The 18,542-nt window shown below is 35.9% G+C and overlaps 2 protein-coding genes across 6 annotated transcripts in view; both read right to left on the reverse strand.

The window, feature by feature from the left end:
- Positions 1-4,425, reverse strand: part of LOC137657718 (uncharacterized) — a 65,058-nt gene extending 60,633 nt beyond the window's left edge. For both annotated transcript variants that reach the window (XM_068392149.1, XM_068392148.1), the window contains exon 1: positions 4,209-4,425. The gene's annotated coding sequence lies outside the window, so the exon portion shown is untranslated. The remainder of the gene's footprint in view (positions 1-4,208) is intronic.
- Positions 4,426-6,544: 2,119 nt separating this feature from the next.
- LOC137657719 (kelch-like protein 26) overlaps positions 6,545-18,542 on the reverse strand; it is a 52,473-nt gene continuing 40,475 nt past the window's right edge. For all 4 annotated transcript variants that reach the window (XM_068392152.1, XM_068392154.1, XM_068392151.1 and 1 more), the window contains exons 2-4: positions 16,225-16,397; positions 14,344-14,589; positions 6,545-13,072 (exon numbers count right to left, since the gene is read on the reverse strand). In XM_068392152.1, coding sequence (XP_068248253.1) covers positions 11,687-13,072; positions 14,344-14,589; positions 16,225-16,386 — 1,794 coding nt within the window. In that variant the 5' untranslated portion in view covers positions 16,387-16,397 and the 3' untranslated portion in view covers positions 6,545-11,686. The remainder of the gene's footprint in view (positions 13,073-14,343; positions 14,590-16,224; positions 16,398-18,542) is intronic.

Below are 18,542 nucleotides of genomic sequence, written 5' to 3' on the forward strand. Positions count from 1 at the left end.
AATATGAATATATATATATATATATATATATATATAAATATATTATATATATATATATATATATATATGTATGTATATATATATATATATATATATATATATATATATATATATATATATATATATATATATATATATATATAGATAGATAAATATATATATCTATATATATATATATATATTTCTACCTCGTACTTGGGATCGAACGCTAGCCCCTTCTAATGTAAGGCCAGGTCGAAACCAACCATGCCACGAGAGGCCATTAAAAGATATCGGAACCTGACGCTACCCAGCTGTCCGAGGATTTACCTGGCGAGACATCAGTCTCTTACCATCGAGTTTTACCCGATATCCTGGCCCACCACGTGACACAATTGGTAGTAATTCATTCAAATTACCCCTAATGAGTCAATATGGATAAATATCAACACAACATCGTGTTCAAATAGAAATAAATTTCTACCTCATACTTGGGATCGAACGCTAGCCCCTTCTAATGAAAGGCCAGGTCGAAACCAACCATGTCACAAGAGGCCATTAAAAGATATCAGAACCTGACGCTACCCAACTGTCCGAGGATTTACCTGGCGAGACATCAGTCTCTTACCAGCGAGTTTTACCCGATATCCCGGCCCACCACGTGACACAGTTGGTAGTAATTCATTCAAATTACCCCTAATGAGTCAATATGGATAAATATCAACACAACATCGTGTTCAAATAGAAATAAATTTCTACCTCATACTTGGGATCGAACGCTAGCCCCTTCTAATGAAAGACCAGGTCGAAACCAACCATGCCACGAGAGGCCATTGAAAGATATTGGAACCTGACGCTACCCAGCTGTCCGAGGATTTACCTGGCGAGACATCAGTCTCTTACCAGCGAGTTTTACCCGATATCCCGGCCCACCAAGTGACACAATTGGTAGTAATTCATTCAAATTACCCCTAATGAGTCAATATGGATAAATATCAACACAACATCGTGTTCAAATAGAAATAAATTTCTACCTCATACTTGGGATTGAACGCTAGCCCCTTCTAATGAAAGGCCAGGTCGAAATCAACCATGCCACGAGAGGCCATTAAAAGATATCGGAACCTGACGCTACCCAGCTGTCCGAGGATTTACCTGGCGAGACATCAGTCTCTTACCAGCGAGTTTTACCCGATATCCCGGCCCACCACGTGACACAATTGGTAGTAATTCATTCAAATTACCCCTAATGAGTCAATATGGATAAAAATCAACACAACATCGTGTCCAAATAGTAAATCCTCGGACTGCTGGGTAGCGTCAGGTTCCGATATCTTTTAATGGCCTCTCGTGGCATGGTTGGTTTCGACCTGGCCTTTCATTAAAAGGGGCTAGCGTTCGATCCCAAGTATGAGGTAGAAATTTATTTCTATTTGAACACGATGTTGTGTTGATATTTATCCATATTGACTCATTAGGGGTACTGTAATTTGAATGAATTACCACCAATTGTGTCACGTGGTGGGCCGGGATATCGGGTAAAACTCGCTGGTAAGAGACTGATGTCTCGCCAGGTAAATCCTCGGACAGTTGGGTAGCGTCAGGTTCTGATATCTTTTAATGGCCTCTCGTGGCATGGTTGGTTTCGACCTGGCCTTTCATTAGAAGGGGCTAGCGTTCGATCCCAAGTATGAGGTAGAAATTTATTTCTATTTGAACACGATGTTGTGTTGATATTTATCCATATTGACTCATTAGGGGTAATTTGAATGAATTATTACCAATTGTGTCACGTGGTGGGCCGGGATATCGGGTAAAACTCGCTGGTAAGAGACTGATGTCTCGCCAGGTAAATCCTCGGACAGCTGGGTAGCGTCAGGTTCCGATATCTTTTAATGGCCTCTCGTGGCATGGTTGGTTTCGACCTGGCCTTTCATTAGAAGGGGCTAGCGTTCGATCCCAAGTATGAGGTAGAAATTTATTTCTATTTGAACATGATGTTGTGTTGATATTTATCCATATTGACTCATTAGGGGTAATTTGAATGAATTACTACCAATTGTGTCACGTGGTGGGCCGGGATATCGGGTAAAACTCGCTGGTAAGAGACTGATGTCTCGCCAGGTAAATCCTCGGACAGCTGGGTAGCGTCAGGTTTCGATATCTTTTTATGGCCTTTCGTGGCATGGTTGGTTTCGACCTGGCCTTTCATTAGAAGGGGCTAGCGTTCGATCCCAAGTATGAGGTAGAAATTTATTTCTATTTGAACACGATGTTGTGTTGATATTTATCCATATTGACTCATTAGGGGTAATTTGAATGAATTACTACCAATTGTGTCACGTGGTGGGCCGGGATATCGGGTAAAACTCGCTGGTAAGAGACTGATGTCTCGCCAGGTAAATCCTCAGACAGCTGGGTAGCGTCAGGTTCCGATATCTTTTAATGGCCTCTCGTGGCATGGTTGGTTTCGACCTGGCCTTTCATTAGAAGGGGCTAGCGTTCAATCCCAAGTATGAGGTAGAAATTTATTTCAATTTGAACACGATGTTGTGTTGATATTTATCCATATTGACTCATTAGGGGTAATTTGAATGAATTACTACCAATTGTGTCACGTGGTGGGCCGGGATATCGGGTAAAACTCGCTGGTAAGAGACTGATGTCTCGCCAGGTAAATCCTCGGACAGCTGGGTAGCGTCAGGTTCCGATATCTTTTAATGGCCTCTCGTGGCATGGTTGGTTTCGACCTGGCCTTTCATTAGAAGGGGCTAGCGTTCGATCCCAAGTATGAGGTAGAAATTTATTTCTATTTGAACACGATGTTGTGTTGATATTTATCCATATTGACTCATTAGGGGTAATTTGAATGAATTACTACCAATTGTGTCACGTGGTGGGCCGGGATATCGGGTAAAACTCGCTGGTAAGAGACTGATGTCTCGCCAGGTAAATCCTCGGACAGTTGGGTAGCGTCAGGTTCCGATATCTTTTAATGGCCTCTCGTGGCATGGTTGGTTTCGACCTGGCCTTTCATTAGAAGGGGCTAGCGTTCGATCCCAAGTATGAGGTAGAAATTTATTTCTATTTGAACATGATGTTGTGTTGATATTTATCCATATTGACTCATTAGGGGTAATTTGAATGAATTACTACCAATTGTGTCATGTGGTGGGCCGGGATATCGGGTAAAACTCGCTGGTAAGAGACTGATGTCTCGCCAGGTAAATCCTCGGACAGCTGGGTAGCGTCAGGTTCCGATATCTTTTAATGGCCTCTCGTGGCATGGTTGGTTTCGACTTGGCCTTTCATTAGAAGGGGCTAGCGTTCGATCCCAAGTATGAGGTAGAAATTTATTTCTATTTGAACACGATGTTGTGTTGATATTTATCCACATATATATATATATATATATATATATATATATATATATATATATATATATATATATATGTATGCTTTTGCAGACATATACATAGGCTACACATACACATCTTTGATGTTGGAATAATAAAAAAATCCGATTGACATCATCATAGCTACAGAGATTCTAAACCGAGTTACAATTTTACACACTTTTGTTCATGTCTTGCTATCACTGTATAATAGTTATCATTCATTTCTGTTCATAGTTCATTATTACTTTCGAATGGGCATTAATGTCAGGTTAATTTTTTTCTTTTGCATGAGCACTGTCGCCAATTTTGGGCTTCAGCCTTTACTTTACCCAGTATTTTGCAAAATTTCACTAGTATATTGTATTTTATTTCAAATATTACAAATATGGGACAAAAGGCACCACGGGTAGGGGGCGATATGAGACATGGGACAAATGTCATAAATATGGGACAATACTGTTAAATACATCCTCATCTGGTCACCCTGGATATGATGGTCTAGGGGAGGGGAGTTACCTGGTTACTAGGGGCTTAACCCCCAGGTAGGTAAGTAAGTTAGGATACGGCTCCAACGTTAGGTAAGTAGGTGAGGATAAGGCTCCTACGTTAGGTTAGATGAAGACCTTAGGTTAGGTGGTGTTCTTGTGATGGTTCCCCTTTTAAAATGTGGGTTTTCAATCATAACTTTCAAAATTTTACACCAGGTCTGTCCCAACCAATTACAAAGACTTCTATAATATACATGGAAGACGACCCCCCCCCCCCCCCCACAATTAACCGTAAGCTACCACAGTGTTTTATATAAAGACAATTCTCAGGTTAATTACTTACGATAACAAAGCCATGGTCTGAAGTACTGATGCATAAAATAATATTTTTGTCCTTAAGGTTCGACCTCGATTACATTTGTTCATGCAATTTACTCATAATATAGCATTGCTTTGGAGGAAGAACCCCCTTTTCAGCAATTTAATACACGTAAAGGAAACATCACTGCACTTTTCAACTCGAATTTAAGCACGAAGACTAGCAAGGCCAAGCAGCAAGGATTTACAATGTAAACAACTACAGTACAATTTACAGTTGGCGTTCGTTGTGGCAAAAATTGGCTCTTTACTTTATTATTATTATTATTATTATTATTATTACAAACTAAGCTACAACCTTAGTTGAAAAAGCAGGATGCTATAATCCCAAGGGCTCCAACAGGGAAAAATAACCTAGTGATTAAAGGATACAAGGATAAACTAGAAGTAACGAACAGTTAAAATAAAATATTGTAAGAACATTAACATTGAATTAGATCTATCATATCATACCAACTATAAAAACTTCATAAAACAATTGAAAGAGAAACAAGGTCATATCCCACAAGGAAATCCTATGTACTAGCACTCACTGTAGTGACTACTGGACCTACAAGATCTAAGTTTTGTACAGAGTCTACTGTATATAAATTCTTGGCCCTTCCAGGTTATTTAGAGTATCACACAGAAAATTCCATGTTAATTGTTAAAACCACATTTTAGTAGAGAGAGTTTTGTCATATACTGTAGTTTTGGGGTCGCAAATTCAGAAACAGTAAATCCCCCAGTAGACATACATCTCGGCTACAATAACTGGAAACCATCTGTAACTATTTTCGTGTCGACACGATTCATTGGTTGTCACTGCATGGTGTGCAGCCATTCAATTTCTTTTAGATATAAATTATTATTGGAGATCCGGTTCTGATAACTTTATGAGGTTTTGCACATATCTTAATTCTATTGTATCTTATATGTCTTGCTCTGCTTGTTTTATCAAGAATTGTTAATTTTATTTTCCTGCAATGAGGGACACCTTCCATAAAAAAAAAAAACCAATAATAATAATATATCGTAGCCTACAGTATTTCGGTGAAATTGAACAATAAAGTCGGTCAATATAAAACAGGAATCAATGCATGCTCACAATTTTCCTTCTAAGATATTCGTTTGGCCTGAGCTAGGATATGGCATTCATTTGCACATTATTCTCAAACTTACTTGTGCTGGCACATTTTTGTTTTTTAAATTACGAGAGATTAAGATGTTCTAACCCATCTTTACTACAATTGACATTGTTACCTATCATATTGAAATGAAGGTCGGCCTCTTTGCTTCAGTGTTGCTAGCATTAAGTTCAGACTTCAATTGCCTTTCAAAGTTTGTTTTAAAATACAGTAAAATAGAATGTTAAATATTTTTAAAAATGCACGTCTGTTCTTCGAAGGATTAATTATTTTTCCTTTGTTGCTAATGCTTGTGAAAATTTACTTTAACCAACTGGTCTTGAAGCTTTAGGGTTCTATTGCTCAAACATTTTCAGATAGTGGACTTCTGAAATTAGGGTCATGTAGACCAGAGTAGGGTCTGAGGAGGCCACTCACCTCTAGGGAATGAAGATTTAATGTGTCTACTGTGGAGTTGTGTAGTGTAAGAATTAAGATTCTCACTAACGACCAAAACGAAGACAACTTGAACAATCCCTATCTGTTAACCAACGACAATGCTCATTATGTTTGCGACTCCATTACACTTTATGAATTTGGCCACACCGGAATTTGCTGGAGTAACCGCAGGAAAAAATAAAGCAATTGTAATTATCACTTGAAAGGAAGATAGAAGGGAAGTGTAGAAGGAGGCTAAAAATTTACTGTAGTTGGGGAAAAGGACCACTAAAAAGACCCTGAAGTAATGGACCCTAAGCCCATTGATAAATTACATAAGATTCTGTGTTTACCAACCGGGCCAGTTTTAAGGTGTTCTCAGATTTTAGTAATTCAGTGATTTTCATTAGAATTTTCAAAAAGAGCAAAATAGACTTGCACAAATTGCCAGTCATGGCGTATTTTGTTATGAGCCTCCAAAGTACTGTAATGGTAACTTACTTTGACAGCCAGAACCGAGTCCAAATACTTGTCACTCTAACCTCAAAGGAAAGGAATGATTGTATAGAATTAGTCAAATAGTATGCTGGAGACATTTATACCCCTGTTAATTAGTTTAGTAATGCTGTAACATTTCCCAATGATTTTTAACATGCAGAACAGCCACCAGATATAAAAGGTGGGGTGTGACTAGTCTTGAATTCTCCTATCTGTGGCATCATGAACATTTCTGAAGGTATAAAAGAAAAAAGCAAAACAAATTTAGAAAATTTATTCCCTCCAGCAAAAATGTACAAATTTTTCATCACGAGAAAAAAAGGGCACTTGCTGAGGAAGGAAGAAAAAAGTATTAAAGTAAAAAATATCAACATCAGGAGAGAGAGAGAGAGAGAGAGAGAGAGAGAGAGAGAGAGAGAGAGAGAGAGAGAGAGAGAGAGAGAGAGAGAGAGAGAGATATTTGTTACAAACCTTAAATGTACACACCTATTTCTCTTCATCTAGATATTTCATTTGATGTGATTGTACTTTTACCATTTGAAGTATTGGGACCTGATTTACAGAGACTAAGATTAAACATAGTTCTCTGGGAGCAGTAAAATCTACATCCACAAGCACTGATTGATGTCAGTATTTCATAAATGTCTACTTGAGTGTTAAACACAAAAATCAATATCATTTGTCTTATAACAAATCAAGCATTTTCTTGAAACAATGTCACAAAAAATATGTAATATCATATACATCAAGATTGTTCAACATTACAACATTGTTTGTTCAGTAAAACACCTATAATCAACTACTGTAAATGCCAACCTTCACTTCATTAATAAACATGGTACTGTATAAACTAATAATACTTATATTTGGCATTCAAAAATAATGTTAAAAAAACATTTTGGTTGTACAGTACAAACAACTGTATGAGCATGAGAAGGAATCTAGTTATGAAACTAATTCCAAGTAGTAACCAACATATCAGATGCTTTTAGTGGTCTGATCTATAGTATAGATTACAAAGTGCTAGAAGGGAAGTCGGCCACAAATCAATTGTAATAATGTACAATACTTGAAAAATTATGAGTTGAAAAGCTACTGTAATAGTATTGAGAATTAATAAGGATGGTGATAACGAGTAAACCAATTTACTTTAGGTAGTGAAAGTAGTAGATTCTGATCAACAGAAACTGCTACTGTATTTGGTACTGGTCACATCTTATTTTGTCATGCAATTCACATAACACTTTTCAAACTCTACATTTTTTTTTGTTAAGTTGTCAGTACAGTACTTACAATCCACAGTACTGTACATCAATGATAAACTTTCTAAAAAAGGGAACTTTCTGAAATAAAATAAATCTTTTAGACTTCCACATAGCATTTAAAATGTACAATCATCTTAAAATGGAACAAATATGTAAAGAACAAAATAACACTACATTTAATATCATATTTTCTAGATTAATAATACTTTTGCTCACACACTCTTTCAATGGTACAGTTGCAATAAGCATATAAGGTAGTTGAAAAGGCCTGTGGAATAACAGGAATGCTTAACGGCATTCAATATTAATAATTAGGGAGAATACAAGTACTGTAGTAGTGCTGATCTCCTACCCAAATGAAAAAAAAAAGGTTTGAAAGAGAATTAGCAATCACTTAGTCATTTCAAAACTAAGTTACTAAGTATACTTTACAAAATCTATGGCAATTTCGAAATGAAGAAATGTTTTTGTGTAATTTTAGTATTGCAAAAAAAACTTTAATAGTCTACGGTGAGTATTAAAGGCTTTCTTCGCAATACCAATACAAAATAATATTGGTGCATAACATGTTGCCTAAAAAAATTTTGATCATCTAACACCCTTTTAGTAGGTAAAGTTGAAACACTGAATGAAAAAAGTTACATCTGCTTAAAAGTTACTGTCATCACCAATGCTTCAGATTAGCCGATGTACCGACAAAAAGTCAACCTATATAAAATGCAGTAAAAGAAAATGCTTAGACACTACTACAAACTGCAGCAGAAAAAATGAGTATTATGCATAACACAAACAAGGAAATAAGCTAAATCTTAAAAGTATACAAAATTAGCCATTATATTCTAATTCGTTTATTCATCTACTGTATAGATACATTCTATACAAGAATGTCATTAAAATATAGATCTTACTCAGCCCGACAGAGAGAGATTTTCATGGAGTACATAGTAAGGATAAAGAATATTTTCATTCTAAGACTACATATCATATTTGGACTCTCACTGGCTTAACTTACAGATTTACTAATATAGTTATTACATTTCTCTGTTCAAAATTCACAATATATAAATTATGTACAGCAATAAAGTATTCAATGGAGAATCAAATATGGTTTCAACATTCTAAAAACTAGTTTAAACTTTACTAAAGAACAAATAAAATTACTTTCAAACAATGCCACACTGTATTTAAACTAATACTGTATCATAAAAACTATTTGAAACAGGAAAACCAAATAAGAGGAATCAAATCAATACATTCACCTGATATCATTTCATCAGCTACAAACATTCACTTACTGCACACTGTATACATCCAATTTCCAAACCTAGAGTTGACAGAACCAGAAGTTTCTAGAAACTTCTTTACGTAAATTACACAACTTTTGCATCAATCTTCCTGTGACCCCGCAGTATGAATGCCAGCGTAACGACCTCTCTTAAAAAACTTTTAATCTAGCAAATTATGCTTTTCAAGGATGAAAAACATCAAACTTTACCAAGAAATTTCCTGAAATATCAGGGGTAAAATCAAGGATGAAAAGACTCCTCTGTATTTCACTCCCATGTGTCAACAAGAAGATATTAGTTTTCAGATGTTGAATGCAAGAATCTTAAAATCTAAGTAATATAAATAGATCACAACCATACAAAAATTACCTTATAAATACAGCATTATGCCCACTTCAGTGCAGAAATCTACTATGTATCAATATATCACTCAATGAAAGACAGTTTGCACAAAAGCAAAATCCAAACTCCCAACATGGGATAGTAGGATAGGCAACTTCAATTACAATTTCATGAACTGTTTGTTTCTTTTATTTACAAATTGTCATTTCCCCGAGTTATTACTCCTTGGAAATTAATATTAGTTTGTATAACATTCCACATCTTTAAAGTTTGACAGTTTATGGTGAATATCACCCAGAAGTTCTACCACATTTATCTATCACAAACAAAAAAAGTTTTAAAAACTGGCATTACTACGTAATGAGTCAAAGAATAAACTACTGTACTTACTTTAAAAGGAAATATCAATACTATGCAGTGGCCATATTTATTCAGAATGGTCACAATTCATCCACAGGAAAGGGCCACTCTCTACATCTTTATTCTGCAGTACTAAACAAAATAATCTCTTAATTTGTAAACTCTTTACAAACAATTAAATAAATCTCTGTATATTCAATGATGATGGACAGAGTGCTATACTCGCAACATATGGCTAGGCCAAAGGTCAACACTAAATTTAATACTATTGTATACATTATCAACATGACTTGAAATTCTACAGTGGATACCTTTCTCAATCAGTAGAGATTGCTTCACTTCACAAGCTATCCGTCTTTCCAAACCCCAGCAACACATCCCAATATTAATAACTGATGTTTATAACACAGTTATTATTGCCTAGTACCAATGAATGTAATATTCTTCAGATGCAAATTATCAACTTTGCTTCTTACAACACTTTACTCCTCAGTAATATTTATTAATGATAATTCTTATGCTATTAATTAATAGTATATTATATATATAATCAAGAATTCTAACCAGACCGCTGTCAAAGGTTTACTCTTACATGGGATGGAATGAAAGTGTTTTTCCAAATGAGCGGCAAAGATTGTGGCTAGGCAAAGTTCTAGAACTTGGACAGCTCGGTGGGAAAAGAACCCCAAATAATAAGAAAAAATTAGAGAGCAGTGTATCTTAGGTCATATGATATTGGAAAGAACCTTCAATGGTGCCTCCAACTTCAAAAACCAGGCTATATTAATTGTCATTATGGATAAGTCAATCAGGAAACAGATGGGAAGCATTTGTGGAAGTACCATTAGGCAATTCTGAAATACAAATTTGTCTCTGATTCCCGCATTACCTTGTAGATATGTTATTTCACTTGAAACATCTGTTAAACACGAGGTATTTAATTCACCTTTCACCTAAAACATTTCCTCTGATCAAGCCCCATCAGTTTAGGAATATGACTTGGTGAACTTCCGTAACTAATTAAGAATTATAATAAGCTAGATACAAAATGAACATCATACACCATGCTGAGGAATTACATCTATAACACTGAGCTGCAACAAAAAGGTTATAACAATAATGTTTTACAGGTTTTCTTTCAATTCTTTTTGTTCAATAGCGCTTACAGGAAGTCATACAGTAACAATCTATAGGATGTCACAAAAATAACAATACAGTACTGTCCCGCAAATTTTAATACCTCCCATTTGTTTGTAAAACAAAGTGAGAAAATAAAAACATTGATAAAATTGTTCTCCCAAATTCAATTATATGACAAGTGAAGGTTTGAACTGATTAAGAATAAAAATTAAATTACAGCTCCTGGCTAGTACAGTGGTAACTTACTCGCCAAGGATTCGCATGAGAGCAGATTGAGCCCAACCCAAGATCATGAGTTTAAGCTGTTTACTAGGGAGGCCACTGCTGTGGTTGGGCACCACAGTGGGGGGTTGGGCTTGCCCAGCTGACGTTCTGGTGAGCATCTATTCTGATAAAACTGAAACTGAAACCAGACACCTTTACCTTTTACCTTTAAAATGACAAAAGGAAATCTTTTTCTTTTCTTTAATTACAGTAATACTTATGAAAAGAAAAAAGCTAGTGATAATAACCATGGTATTGGAAAGATATTAAGTAATATATCGTAAAGTAATTTGCTGAATAGCAAAATTAACTTGCTTCTGTAATCTTTTTATATACTAATTACATCACATTAAATGTTCTCTGTTTTGTCATGGAAATTTATAAGATTTTGTCTTATCTATATATTAAAATAACAGACAACCACCTACATTATAACAATCTAGAAGTCACCACTTGACCTAATCAAAACTGCATTAACCAAACTGTCATGTACCTGATATCACAATACAATGAGTGATTTAAAAAATGTCTAACTACAAAATATAACACAAAATTAACAACTATACCTACATTGGTAATGCAACTCTCAATTTGATTTTCTATATTTGAGAAAAATAAGAATTTTTTTATTCTATCTTTGAACAAAGGATATTTCTATTTAACAGGATAAACATACCTAATTTAGAGCTACCTTCAGACAACAGTCCATCTTCCACTGATCTTCCTTTTAAGATATTACTGACATTATTTTGTAATTGCCAAAACATCCATATCATCCCTACATCGAGGGATATATAGAGGAACACACACATGCTCCCATATGTCTTGTGGATATGCATTTTCAACACTCCAAACACCAGTGTCAAGGTCATAACACTCTATCACTCCAGTAGCCCTATCAAATGTTGCATCTGAATGAAAACCACCAATTACATACAAACGGGACCCAATGACAACAATGCCAGCATGATAACGGGGTGTGGGAACCCTACTTACAACAGTCCAAGTGTCAGTAGTGGGATTATAGCAATCAATTGTATCGACAAGAACTCTTGTATTGGTAGTATCATCTTCATACCAGCCACCACATATATACAAACAGTTAGAATGAGTAACACAGTAGTGATCTGCACGAGGAGTTAAGAGTGCCGCACGGTGTTCCCACGTCCCAGTACTTGGATTATATGCCTGGCAAGAATCTAGTACTTGGTCACCTTCCAACCCACCACTTACATACAATAAACCATTCAGAGCAGCAGCTGCATGCTGTGCACGAGCCCCAGGCAACCCAGCGATTGGTGTCCAGTTGTCAGTGGTTGGATTATATATTTCACACAAACTTTCATCTTCAACTACACCTTCACTGGCCTCGCTGGCACCGCCAACGGCATAAAGGAAACCGTCCAAGACGCTCAGAGAAAACCTACATCTCTCGCGCTGCATTGGAGCCATAGTGCTCCACTTGTTCTGCTGTGGGTTATATCGAAATCCAAAAGGATGTATGTTCTCTTGCAGCGATTGATTGAAACAACCCCCGATCACATAAAGTTCATTATTAAGAACTGCAGTTCCGTAATTACACTGTTCAACATGAGGAATAGTTGTTAAGTGGCGCCATCGACCAACTGATGGTAAAAAGTACGTTATTTCATTTGTAATACCAGCAATGCTAAAACCCCCAACCTTCACCACAGCAAGTTCTAATCCTCTAGAGTTGATAAGGCCAGTGGGTGGAGCAGGTGCACTGGAAGCTGGTCTTAAGTGAAGAGCCGCATTCAAAGTGCCTTCAAGCACAGAAAGACGGGCTGTTCGTTCCAATACCGAAGAAGGAACCTCTTCAAGATTCAGAGCCCTCAGCAGAGAAGGAGCGTGGCGTACTCTTTCAGCAGGATTATGTTGAAGCCATCCTGCCACAGTTAATAGAACTTGAGCCTCACTGCAATCTACTGGGTAGTCGCAGGACAAAAGGTGCAATAATTGTGCAATAGTCAGCCTCTGAAAATCAGCCATTTTACTGAACTGATGGAGGTGAGAACTCATGAAGGCATAAACACGCTTCCTGAGTCGGTGCAGTGAGTAGGTTTCAGCAATGGTTGCAATATCTACACAGTTGTCAAGATCAAGTTGAGCCTGAAAATAAGAGAGTGAATCAATTAATCTAAAATAAAAATATCATGAAAAAATATTGCCCAAGAGAGGTCATGAAGAGAAGTAATTATACCTTGAAAAAATCTAATTCTAACTAACCTTTCCATTTTTCATATGCTTATAGCATCCTACTTTTCCAACTAGGGTTGTAGCTTAGCAAGTAGTAGTAGTAGTAATAATAATAATAATAATAATAATAATAATAATAATAATAATAATAATAATAATAATAATAATAATAATAATAATAATAATAATAATAATAAAATACCAAAAGTGTAACGTGTGACTTCAAACCTTATTTACATGACTTTTCTGGGGGGGGGGTAGGATTTTCAACTAAAATTGATAATTTCCCTTTTCATCTTTGAAAGTCAAAATACTATTAATTCAGAAGTGTCTATATCCTGACCTCAGAATAATAATGACTAATTATATAGATGTAAAAATTTACTTGAAAAGACTAGCAATAACGGTTCAACACAAAGAAATCACACACACACAAAACAAGAGCCTATAAAGATATAAATTTTACTTCTATGATATGAAAATGGAATACAGAACTTTAGCTTCAACATCTTTCTCATACTCAATTAACATTTTCTTTGGTATTTTCAAATGACTTGGCACGCCTACAAGATTAACTCTTTTTACCTTCAAGAGATGACAATACATTAGTGACTATTATTTAAATATTATCAGAATGGTTTTATGAACATTGAATTGGAATATAAAGCAGACTTTCTTCATCCTACAGATCACAAATTTATTATTTTTTTCAAATATGGCAAAAATATTCTTTCATTAATAAAGCAAAAATTAAACTATATGAATAACTAAATAGCGACAAAAATCATCATAATTTTTACATCTGCTTTTTCCTTTATGGGATTAAGCTAAATATGAGTTAAGACAACTTTTCAGTCTGTGGTAACAATATCATTATCATCAGTCATTGCTAGTCCACTGCAGGACAAAGGCCTTGGATATGTCCTTCCACTTGTATCTGTTTATGGGGTTTCTATGCCAGTCTATACCCATAACTTTTCTTAGCTCGTCAATCTTTCGTCTTCTCTTCCTTTCCCTGCTTCGTTTACAATCTCTAGGAACCTGTTTTGTTATTCTTAATGTCCATCTATTATCATATAATTTTCATTTTAAATATTGTCCACGTTCAACAATATGGTAATAATATGCAGTGTAACAAATACTTTTTATACTTCCTTAGGTACAAAAAACAAAACTTTGCTAACCTGGAGATAGTTTGAGCAGGCCTCGACAACTGTGAGAACCTGCACGTGAGCTGCGGCCGCCAAAACATCTTGGATGTTTGCTAGATTAAGGGAGAGTCTGCTGGTGTATGCATATTCCAAAAGACACTTCAGACCAGCTGCGCTCATGCCGTTCAAGCAAATCTCAGACTGACATCGCTCCCGCATCTCATCCGTGAACATCGCACGGAAGTAGTCGCTACATGATGCGAGCACAACGCGATGAGCCTGTGGAATAAGACAATAAATGAAGGGCTAGGAACTATAGATTTGGATTAATTCATTTAGGCTATATGGCCCATCACTTGGGCTTGGGATACAATTTATTGTCCAAGTTCAAATGACGAAATCACAACAATTGCATAATGAAGTAAAGGTTTAAAGGGATTGGACAGCAAGATGAAAGAAAGGAAGTAGGTACACAGGTATAGTAGGGTTGTGGTGGTAATGTCCCCGACTGGTGATCGCCAGACTGGGGTTTGAATCCCGCTCAAACTCAATAGTTCCTTTGGTCGCTGCAACCTCACCATCCTCATGATAAGGGGGGGGGGAGCCTATATGTCTATCTGCTGAATCATCAGCAGCCACTGCCTGTCTCTCCTTGGTCCTAGTTTGGGTGGAGAGTGGGCTTGGGCGCTGATCATTATGTATATATGGTCAGTCTCTATGGAATTGTCCTGCTTGATAGGGCAATGTCACTGGCCCTTACCTCTTCCATTCATGAGTGGCCTTTAAACCTTTAAACCTTGCATACAGGTAGTAACAATTGAATCCTGGTGAATCATTATACCAGTTAATTAGACTATGAGATTAAAAAACAAGAAATGGCTATAAGGCATTATAAAATATAAACTACTCCATTGCAAACTTGAAAGAAATACAGAATCTCTTAGAGTGACAAAAGGATTCTAATAACAACAACCTGATTACAGAAAATCATCATAATATGACAGGATCATCATCAGTAATTTTGCATCGATACACAAGTTTAATTCATTAAGGGATAAAAATTACTGTTACAATTTTTAATAAAAATCATACTTCGTTCACAATTGCCCTTACCTAAAGAAAGCTACCAGAAGTTCCAAGTCTGAAAAGGTTCATAGGTCTACCTGTCAAGTCATCAACAGCCATTGCCTGGCCCTCCCTGATCCTAGCTTGGATGGAGAGGGGGCATGGATGCTGATTGTATATATTGTTGGGCTCTAGGGCATTGTCACTGTCCCTTGCCTCTACCATTCATGAGTGAGGTTTAAGCATTTGAACAGCTATTTCCAAAGGGATCCCTCACTGACTGTAACTATACTAAATTGTTTTAAATGAGGCGCATTTGCACAGACTCGCAGCGGTGCCCTTTTAGCTCGGAAAATTATCCTGCTTTCTGATTGGTTAGAATCATCTTGTCCAACCAATCAGCGATCAGGAAACTTTTCCTAGCTAAAAGGGCACCCATGCGAGTCGGTGCAAATCTGCCTCACTAAAAAGAATTGACTATAGTAGGGCACTCACTCTCCCTTAAAAAGTTCTATTTATTACAAACTTTTACCTCAATTCATCTATTTCTATCCATTATCTTTAATATATATCTTATTCTATTTATTTATCTAACATTCATTTGAATATTCATTACATGTATATATCTTATTTTATTCATTTAGCATTCGTATATATTTTCTTCCCGATGTTAATGGGGCCAGCTCCGTAAGAGTCGAGTTTGACTCACTGGGTTTGTAAATCTCACATTTTAAGTATAATACTAACTTTCCCTTGCCTCTGCCAATCATGAGCGACCTTTAAGCATTTAAATATCTATTTCCAAAAGGATCCTTCACCGACTATAAACATCCCAACCCTGAAACTCACCTGAAAAGCTTCTCCGCCAGCAATAAGTGTAACATCAAGAAGGAGTCCTTTGGACCGCAGGGTGTTGAGTCCATACAGAAGGGCGCCAGTGTGAGACGGATGTTCGAACTGCACTGTGTTAAGCGGTCGTGGGGCGGCCGCTGCACCCCCAGTCCGTGTCATCCTCACATCCCCTGTAATAATGCCAATATAGGATTTAGTCCAATAAAGGATCAGATACACTATTAACATGATAATAGGGCAGACAATTAATTATTTAACTATAATGATTTTTTTTAATGTGACGCATTTGCACTGACTCGCAGCGGTGCCCTCTTAGCTCGAAAAAGTTTCCTGCTCTCTGATTGGTTAGAATTATCTTGTCCAACCAATCAGCGATCAGGAAACTTTTGCGAGCTAAAAAGGCACCACTGCGAGTCGGTGCAAATCTGCCTCACTAAAAGGAATTGACTATAGATGCTATAATGTCGACAAGGTTGGTCGAGAAACAACTCAATATTTTATAATAATTTTGACAAGGTAATACGTGAAATGACTAACGATTATATTACTGATAATGTAATCCAAGTACGAAGACTTTCAGATTTTTTTAGCTACAAGAAAATATATGTCAATTACAATACAATATTAATATACAGTGGGTGGTATTCATAAAGAAAAGGATATGCTTATACTTGCAAAATATGAAGGAAATCCTTCCACTTGTATTCATAAACATTTTAAGCAAAAGCTTCTACTTTTAGAGCAAAAGCATATCCTTATAATCACATAAAAGTAAATGGTTATACATAAAGAAGACCCTTTACTTCATATAAAGAGCCTATGCTTCGAAAAAGCTGAGTCTGGTCAGTAGCACACTGCAGTTCGAAGAGAAAGATTGTTCTATCCGATTCTCAGCACGATGGCAGATTTTGTGGATGTGAGGCATGTTAAACAATACATGCCCCGTTTACCCACACTTGATTGTGATTTCAAGATGTTATTCAGTTTTGAAGAACAAAATGTACAGTGGCTTGCGGACAGTTATCTTGTCCACACCTGGAATCTCGATGAAATATCAAGGTTAAGCCATAACTTGGTGATATGCATTTTACATTTGCTTTTGCATGTATAAACAGTTGGGAGAATACGATGGCTGCTGTATTTAGGGATGTATGTATGTACAAACAGTATGTATGTATGTATGTATGTATGTATGTATATATATATATATATATATATATATATATATATATATATATATATATATATATATATATATATATATATCGATTCGTACCAGAAATAGATTGTTCTAAATCCCAAACCTGAAATAATTTAGCTGAAATCAACTATTGTAATTCGGTTTGCTTTAACCTCAGTTACCCTTCGCCCTTCGTCCGGGTATCTTAAAGTTTCCTTCAAATTGCTAAGTTAAGCGTTTAGCGTCTTCAAAACTTTTCAACTCAAATCCATATATATATATATATATATATATATATATATATATATATATATATATATATATATATATATATATATATATAATGCGTAAAGAGGGGAAAAATAATCACATTAAATCTATAATTTCTTAATAACAATATCCGAAGAAAATCCAATCAATATTGACAAATTTAGCTTTCAAGTCACTAAAGTATGACTCGTTTTGAGTCTCTCTCTCTCTCTCTCTCTCTCTCTCTCTCTCTCTCTCTCTCTCTCTCTCTCTCTCTCTCTCTTTGACGAATAACGAAAAAATGTGTATACTAATGAAAATATCCGATACATATGACCTTCTATATATATATATATACATATATATATATATATATATATATATATATATATATATATATATATATATCCAAATAAGCCATATATATTTTTGATATATTAATGTCTGGATTCTCTTAACGACCTCGGGATCAGAGCCCCAGGCGAAATCACACAAAGACGAGAGCTTGGCTCCGGCCGGGAATCGAACCCTGGTCGGCAAGCTTATATAGACAGTGACTAACCCACTTGAAAAACACGTAAAAATGTGCAAAAATTTATCATATATATATAATCACGTAGTTTATTATTATTGTTATAATCATTATCATTATTATTATTTCATTATCATTATTATTATTGTTGTTGTTGTTGTTGTTATAAAACAAGAATAGAATTTTTCGCGAGTCCTAAAAGAATTCGGAAGAAAAGCTTCTCGGATTTCCAAATGGCTTCAGAAAAAATATCCATAGACTTAGCATGGAATTCTGAATGCCTCCAGAACGGAATCTCAGAACGGTATTGGAAGAAAACTTTCCCGGATTTCCAAATGGCTTCAGAAAAAATAT

This window comes from Palaemon carinicauda, chromosome 18, assembly GCF_036898095.1.
Source record: "Palaemon carinicauda isolate YSFRI2023 chromosome 18, ASM3689809v2, whole genome shotgun sequence".
Classification (NCBI taxonomy): domain Eukaryota; kingdom Metazoa; phylum Arthropoda; class Malacostraca; order Decapoda; family Palaemonidae; genus Palaemon; species Palaemon carinicauda.